The sequence below is a fragment of the Hyposmocoma kahamanoa genome, unplaced genomic scaffold (genome assembly GCF_003589595.1).
Source record: "Hyposmocoma kahamanoa isolate Upper Pololo Valley unplaced genomic scaffold, ASM358959v1 303, whole genome shotgun sequence".
Lineage (NCBI taxonomy): Eukaryota > Metazoa > Arthropoda > Insecta > Lepidoptera > Cosmopterigidae > Hyposmocoma > Hyposmocoma kahamanoa.
Window position 1 is genome coordinate 392879 of NW_020653784.1, and position 9197 is coordinate 402075.

Sequence of the window (9197 nt, forward strand, 5' to 3'; positions counted from 1 at the left end):
GTTTTATCATTTAAACGAAGTATCGAGTAGCATGCTTCATTTGTGTTACCATTTTGTAACAAAATTACAAAGTCGCGTCATATTTCTGTAATGAACATAAATTTCATTTGTTCTGATACTAAAATGTTCTGTGATATTTTCACACAAAACAGTTTTTTGACGATGGTCATGTAGTGGCGTTTGTCTAACGAGGCACTGATTCTTTGGTTCACCATTCACCAAAGTAGGCAGAAAAGGAGTCGTATCTAAAGTACTGATTAAAATTTCGTTATTTTCACTAAGTGAGTAAGAAGGTCTACGTACAAATAACGAAAGCTTTTTGGATGTTTACCCATGTCTCTCTCCCTGCCAGTGGCGAGGCGCCCATGTAACTCCATTCCCACCTGCTAGCCTAAATTTTTCCACGTATATTCAAAAGCGACAGCGCGCAAATCCCACCACTTAAAAATTGTACATTCCAAATTTCAAATCATTCAATAATAAACGCGCGCGTATAGTCCTTGATTATACGATGTATTGTAGCTTGTACCTTGTAGCTTCCCGGTGGATATTAACCAATGACAGGACGAATAAGCCGCCATCGTCCCGGCATTTACTGCATTCATGAAATCAATTCGCTCACATCAAAATACACGCACACATTTGCAAAAAAAAACAGTGGAAACCGACCTAATAATGGCGGCCCACAACCTGAAGATTATCGGGTTATCATCGAATAGCGTTCACGTAAATTTACATCCTATTTCCACTCCATTGTGGTTAATTTTTAAACACCGATGACTTTGGCGATAATAGCCAACTTACAGGAAAAAAACTTAAAGTTAATTCCTGTAAGTTGCCAGCTATGATATGAATACAACTAAATTAGAAATATGATTTTAACTGTGCTTTGATCTGTGTCGTGAATTCTATTCAATTTATTGGGGTAATAATTTTTATGAAGGAATATATTTGTATTTCATTTTTACTCACGAGAATAAAAGAGACATAAGATCTCGGAACGCTTGACAACTGGACATTGTTGGAGTTTGATGTCCGCGTATTTAGTTATTACGATTAGGAAGTTGTTGTCTTGAAATTTGTAATTGTATTGTAATTAAAATGAAAAGAAATGGGACATAGTTTGAAATGCTAATTTGATGAAATGATGATGACGAAAGGTTAATTTCATAAGACAGTGAGTGTTGCGAGTTCGCCTTCAAATAAAAAACTTGCAGTGACTAGTGTCTCTGCAACCAATTAAAGACTTACGGCCGTTCTATATGTATGTACCTTTCAATTACGTCCCACAAACCTAGGTAACGGCTATCTATCCATCACATTCGATAGATAGAGTTCACTATCCGGCCCTCTCCTGCGTTTCGTTACTTCAAACGCCAGTAAAACAATATTGGCGTAAATGGTCTTTTTTCGCAAAAATTCTTTACAAGAATATGAACTATAACGAAATTTAAACCAGAAATTTCTTTACAAAAATATGAACTATAACGAAGATAGGTGGGAGTCCCCAATGTTGTGGCGGTGGATGCGTTTGCACACCGCTAGCTATTCACTGCTCTAACATTGGCTGGGCAGTTATCCTCCCGCCTATTAAACAAATTATTATTTAATTATTATTAGTATTGTCTTTATTTTTATTTTTATGTTTAAACTAACACTAGCTTAAGTACTTTTTATTAACAAATATTATGGATCACGTTGTCCGAGAATAAAATTATTATTATTATTATCATAGTATATTTTTGCTAATTGGCCTCATGATCACCATCCCAGTCGGATAATTCCATTAATAGCTCTAAATTGCTTTCACTTGAATAAGACATTTTTAAAACGATAAGAAGCTCCACGTGTATTTTATAAACATAAACAGGGCTTATCCAAACGCTTATCCCTGAAATTTGGACGATGCACAAACGATAGGCTAAGTTACTGACAGACAGCTGTCAAAACGATATAGGTACGCCTAACGTTCCGTTTTCATACAAAACCCTATCCCTAGTAACGGATAGATCCTCCCATCGATAGATAGCGTGGGTGGGTAAGACTCCTTATTCCCCGATAGGTTATTGAGACATTAAAACCAGATATAGATAGATTTTTCTATTTTTAGTATGCCTAAATGGGCGATAGATAGAATATTGGGAACGGCCGTTAAACAATATTGTAATCTCTAAATATTTTTGTGTTTATGTTTATAGATATGGGGAATTTAATAAACCCATTAAAACGCTCAAGATTCTGCTAATGCTGACCCAGCAGTCGACAATAACACACCGAAATGTTCAAAAAGGTAGGTATATGCAACTCAAAATTACGGATATTAGGTATTGAAGCTAATTACTTTTGGGTCGTTTATAAGTCATTTCACTCAACTTGACCTATTCTTATTGGTGTTGGTGGCTTGTTTTTCTATTGTATAGAAGGAATTAAAACTTAAATGGTTTTTTTTTTGTAGGTTTAAAATTGAGGAGTGATTTATGAAAAATAAAATGGAGTGATTTAAAAATTAAAGTAATTTCATTACAAATCTTATATTATAAAAATAACAAATTTACGCGTAAACTCATACTCTCGCAAGCCAAACGTCGAGTGACAACTACAGAATTTGTGTTAGTGAATTCTTTCGAAGGTGAAATTTCAAACATACACTTGCAAAAGCCCTTGTAATGCGCTTCGAAACATTTTACGCTGTGTTGTGGTTTGGAAAACAATTTGGAAAACAAATTTTTCTGCATTTATGACGGAAAAATAGACTCCCGAATTCTGTTGTTGTAATAACGGTTTTAACGCTAACGCGGTCGATGCATTTGTTGCGACGAAAACTGTACTCAGAGTTACGTAAAGACCGTAGACGTTAGTGCACAAACATGTGCATTCGTGTTATTATAATTAGTAGTTGCAATTAAAACTGCAAAATTTGCTTCACCATCGCGTATCGAAAATTTGTTTTTAAATTTTTAAAGTAATTTACTACATTTGGCACTGAATTTAACAGTACAAAACAATAAGTAGGTATATAAACTATAAATATGTAGTAACTTTTATGCTAATAAGTGTTGTGTTTAAGTGTTGCCAAGACGTCTTTTAAACGGGAAAAGAAGTTTTTGTGCTTTTGGTTTTGCTCCGGCTTTATTAACGACAATTTTCACGACTCACCACTGCTCCTTACTGTGATGGAGATATAAAGGTCCATTAAGATTATCATATACAAGAACCGATTCACTTTTCAACGTAGTCTCGTTCCTTGGACAGTGGACCATAACATATCATGTCACATGTCACCTTTAAGTCTACGTTTTTGCATCGATTTTTTTAAGAGCTTTAGTGTATTTTCTTTTTATTCTCATTCGAATGAGATTCGTGTTTTTATCATATAAATCTTATGTACTATAGTAGGTGTGTGCATGATTAGGGGTAAGTATATATATGTATATAGGTATAGCAGATGTGTGTATAGGTATATGAAGTTAGTGAATAAATTTGATTAGACTCATCGATTGGATTAAATTGGGACAGCAGTAAAAAAGTACTATAACAGTACGTTGTAAGTCCCATTTTGTGTTGGCCTCACCTTTTAGTATAATTGCATTTAACAGCGACCACAATGAGCAGCACATTTGCTACCAAGGACAGGACAATCAGCGGCACGTACAGAGCGATCAGCACATGCTCGGGCTGAAACAGAATGTCGAGGTCTGCGGGGATCTGAAACGTCTCGTTGGAGTACGCGCTAGTGTTGAACCCCTCCGAAGGGTAGCTCGTTGATGCATTTGAATACATTGTCACTTTTTATTCATCTTACGCTTTATTACGATATCATTTTAGCATTTATTTTAATTTTAAATCATCTCGAGTAAATCTCTCTTCGTTTTTTAGTAAAGTTCTTTTTTTTTAATTTTTCATACGCATTTTTTTGTAAATGCACGTTTTTTTATCACCTAATCGTGGTTGATTAACACGTTATTTATCGCGTTCTTTTTCGTCACCAACAGCACAACTTTTAATCACCACAAGGCGCAGGCAAAAATGTTACATCCACGTGAACAGTCATCCACTTTGTATAAATATTTTTTAACACGAAACATATTATATTTACAAAGTAAACATCCAACGTCTTAAAAATGATTTCCACCATAAATACAATACAAAACAAATATCACGTCCATTGTTTGTTTAAACTTTTCAAAACACATCGCACGAAGGTTTTACAAAAATAGACTGACATTTTTTCCACTGTAATGGGCAATTCATCATGAAAACATTGAATGTTAAAAACTTTTAAATTTTCCGCTAGTAACTTTGCTCGTTCGAAATTTTAGCACAATTTCGCTAACGTCTGCGTTGTGAAAAGCTCCGAAAGCGACTGATCGAAGCTTTAGAAGCTTCAAAGATTTTGAAGCTCGGGAGCTTTTCTCGTCGACTGTAACAGTCATTTTAAATAAAATCGAAATTCATCAATGTACTGAACAACTATGTACATAATTATGTGCAGATTGTTATTTGCCTTACAGTTTGTTTTTTAATTTTACGATATTTTAGCTAAATTTGTATGTTTTATGTGGAACTGGTGTTTTATGTATGTATGTATGCGGTATTTTTAATACTGTCTATCTGTCTACCCCCTGTCACAACAAAGAACAATTGTTCTACACTGTAATTAAGTTATGTTTATTAAATTAAAAACACTTATATTGAAAATCATTCCAGGTTGTTATTTTTATTTATTTATTTGAATTTAAAAAATGGGGTACAATATATTTAAACAAACATAGTCCTACAAAACTGTATGTACGGTTTGACTGCAGGATCGAAACGAGTCTCAATTAAGCAAAAAGTTACAAACTGACACTAATGTTGTTAGAAATACTTAAACAATATAATTACTATCTATTCTACAATAATTTGTGAAATAATGATATTTCAACATTTTTTTAAATTTAATTTTTTTTTAGTTGCATGTCTAATAAGCTCTGGCAAGCGTTTAATATGTATGGAATACGTTTCTTTAAAGTCCTACCTCCATAATACTTAGTTACTCTTGGGATTACAAATTTACCAGAGGTCATCGACCTTGTATTATAGTTGTTACCAACCGTACACAACAACGAGTCACGCACCTCTGCGCTATGGTTATTGACAGCCAGAAGATATTTATGTTGCAAACTAAGCGGCATAGTTTAGTATGGAGTCCACCAATACCATATACAAACATTTTAACGCGATGGCCGGCACTTTGAAACTTAAGTGATGGAATTTACCCAACAGTATTCTTAACTTGTTACAAATAAAATCTATGTGAGTGGCCCAAGACAAATGTTCATCTACTTTGAGACCGAGATAAGTAACACACTTTTCTCTTTCTATTGCCTTGCATCTAAATATATGTAATTCGTATGTGTTGTATTGTTAACAGTTCTGATAAAATGAACCTTAGTACACAGTACAAAATGTCGCGTGGTTTTGAAAGATAGCAGGCAGTTTCGACACATCTAAAGCAGTTTCATTAGTTTTACATAAAAGAGGCTATTTTTGTGGAAAAAGAGAGAAGAATCACTTTGCAGCATAATTTCAGTACAGAGTACTAAAAAAACCGATCTCAAAAGTACGTGGCATTACGTCTATTTGCTAAGTTTTATTGAAATATCCTTAAATCCACCACTATACAGGACTTGACACTGGAGATAATAAAAAATCGGTTCTCACTACTCAAAGAATATTGAGAGAAAAACGCCTTGAATTGGAGAAATAGCAAAACCGACCATTAAAATAATTGCTCCTTAAGAAAATTTAGGCGCTATTTATAAAAATGAATCTTCATGCGTGAACAGCCACCCTTATAGGTGGATGATTTCCTTCAAAATGAAATGGGACCACTATGGAAGTACCCCCTTTCCAACGAAAAAAGAATCATGAAAATCGGTTCATAAATACCGGAGTTATCGCGTAACATACATACAAAAAAAAAACTCCTCCTTTTTTTAAAGTCGGTTAAAAATAGCGTTTAGATTAGTAAGTTACGACGTTTACTATCGCATTACTTATTAGACGAAAAATGTCACCAAAATACCGTTAGTTGTCACTCGGAATAAGTCCATAATAATTATTGTCATGTTAAATAAGCGCGCCGACCGCATAGCGCGCACCTCCTTTGCCGCTATTTAGATTTCTAATTATAAACCCTTAGACAACCCCCTGTACGTAGTCGCACCGCGTGCACCGCATTTAATCAATTAAGTAGCAACCGCTGACGAATACCGCAAAAAGATGCGCCCACTTTCTGGCCATGTCAAACGAATTGGTTTTACATCGTGAAGCGATTCCGTACGTTAAAATTAACTCGAATTAAGCTTAAAGACACACGATATATTCGCTACAAATGTTTAGATATAAAATAAAACGTAAACGTACAGTACCTATGCCTACGCAAATTTGAAAATCACAAAATCTAGTTTTGCATGATTGTTTTTCGGAGGAACATTTAAGCATACCTGATGTAAAATAATGTCGGTTTTATCAGGCGAATTAAGTTTGTACGAATGTAAATAAAAAATCTTGTGCTTAATTATTTTGATATGATACCTACAGTTGAGGCACCGGTGGAGAAGCGGAAAAAAATGCTTTGTTAAATCAAAATGGTTTACTATTAAATAGGTATTCACTATTATATATCGGTCTTACAAAAATATACGATACACCTAAGGATATTGTCTAAAGAATGTGTTAATGTGTTACACGATAGGATGTACTTTATTGTATAATATAATATTCTGAAAACAGGCTCAAATAAAAGTGTAAAGGGACCGCCCACACCTCACCTCCTAAAATCTAGTCTCGCGTTGAAATATCTCACCTTAATAATCTCCTATTAAGGTGAGATATCTTGAATCGTTCAAATTTGGTATATGGTACTTTTTATGGCAATTAGGTACAAAAACACTATATTACTTATTGGAGCATTGTCGGAGGGTAAGCAGCGCGTTATTAATAAAATTTTCAGTCTCACAGACTTCACAATTCCACAAAAACCAACAGAATTCACATCACCTAATGTTTTATTCAATCACTTCTATTCTCGTCGAATCCGTGTGATCGAGCAGTTTTGTCGGGTCGGGCGCCGTTTCGATGTCGGGCGCGCGGACGTTTGTTGGTTTAACGTGAAAAGTTTGCTTTTTATACGAGCGCCATTGTTACCGCGATTGATCTCTTTCGTTCGTTACGTTACGGTCCAAATTTCTACCATGACACCCGACATTCCTAAAACGTTATGTTCTTCTTATAAAGAATACCATTTCGAAATTACAACGAACTTTCAATAAAATCAAATATTCAATTATTTTCGAAAGCGTTGTCCTGCAATGAATACGTATTACAGTCAAATTGAACAATGGCAGCAAAAATTGGACGCAGTAGGTGAGGTTGGCGTATTTGCAAGGTTTTACTAGAAAATTGGCGCTCTTAGCCTCAGTGGTTTTTTGTAGGAGAAATTATACTTCGTGTCTCTCCCGAAAATGATTACCATTACGTCCATGCAGCAGCACGCCATGATGGTGCTGTGCTAATTACACTTTTAGATTTATTAAATTACTTACTTAAAACTATTTTAAAAACTTAAGTTTAATCTAATTTCTAACCCTGCATGTATACATATATATACTTTTTTGAAAGCATTCTTCAGTCGTGTTTTTACAGTTACTCAAATCACTCACACTCATATGCAACATAACAGTTGTTTTATGTGTCCGTTTGCGTGATACAACCCCGAGATGAGACCACGATTATATCCCCGTTTAAATTCCAGTTCTCGTTTTTGTGGTGCGGTCGGCGCGCTTATATCAACGGACCTCTTTGAGCAAACGACATTAATATAACGAAAGGAAAGGGAACAAAAATAATTTAGCAAGTTAAAGGCCGGAATCCGAGATACTAATCAATTTATATTTTGCTAAAAGTATAATGATGGTCGGACGGATGGTCGGACAAAATGTAGAATAGTAATATTATATACTATATATATATATATAACACAATTACGAGATTATATATATATATATATATATATATATATAATATATATATATATATAGTATATAAGCCCATCTACGTTTAATGTTGTATTCGGCTCCTCGTCGTCGTATGAGATGGTGGATGACGTCACAGCGATCCTCTGCACTTATGCACTACCTACTGTTTATAGTTCCAAAGTGTCTACTTTCACTATCCGTCACAAGCCGACACCAAAGCGACACAAAACAGTCAATAATAAAAATATCAATGTTAGGCTTTGTCGCGGAAGTGCACATAGAAAAAGCACCCGTCCGAGCACGTAGTCGAGGCAGTTCTAGCGGACGGCCTCTCGAATGAATATTAGAAAAATGCAGGTGAAATTATATCGCGATCCGGCAACGTATTATAAAACTACCCACGTTTTGTCCGAATGCAAAATAATGAAAGATTGTTTATATATATACCTACGAACAGGTACTACCAACAGAATTCTGTGTATCCGGAACAAATATCTGTGAAGCCGTTTTTTGCTCTAGCAGCGGGGGTTATTCAAAGCTCAAAATACGCGAGTTGAATAGAATACTCGCGTCGACCCCCCCGCAGGAATTGATGGAACGTTTTATTGCTTTAGAAATGTCGTCTCGTAATTGTGTTATACTGGAAACGATTTCAAGAGTTTCATATAGGTCCATCTGCTGCACACGGAGTAAAGCGCTCTTAGAGCTTTTGGATATTTTAGATATTTTTTTAATCATAATATTTTTATTATTATTATCTATAGGATCTCAGGTTCAAGGTTAATTATTATTAATATTTTAATAACTACATTCATTCGCGAGACCAAATTGATTAATTGATGTTTGGAGTTTGAGAGCGAGAAAGCCATCGCTTCAGCATCTCTTTGTCATCGAACATAATTATGCAATCGTTTGAGTCTTTTGTTATTGCCACCATGAATCTGTGCCTTAGCGCCAGGATTCGGATGTGTATTGAGCCGACCTCCGTGTTTACGTATATACGGGCCCATCTCTTCTAGAATCGTTGGAATCTCCAGGTATTAAAAAAACCTAATATGGCTTTTTAACATGATTTTAAAGCTCCTAAGGCTTTAGGTTTTAAAAGCAAAGTTCGTGGGTTTTGGCCCGTGTAGACCGAACTTTACTTACGCTCATTATACATACTGAGGGTCACTT

General features: G+C 35.0%; 1 protein-coding gene across 1 annotated transcript in view; it reads right to left on the minus strand.

The window, feature by feature from the left end:
- LOC113229314 (neuropeptide FF receptor 2-like) overlaps window positions 1–3780 on the minus strand; it is a 79105-nt gene extending 75325 nt beyond the window's left edge. Inside the window, exon 1 of the mRNA XM_026462868.1 lies at window positions 3572–3780. Coding sequence (XP_026318653.1) covers window positions 3572–3780 — 209 coding nt within the window. The remainder of the gene's footprint in view (window positions 1–3571) is intronic.
- Between the last annotated feature and the right edge of the window lie 5417 nt (window positions 3781–9197).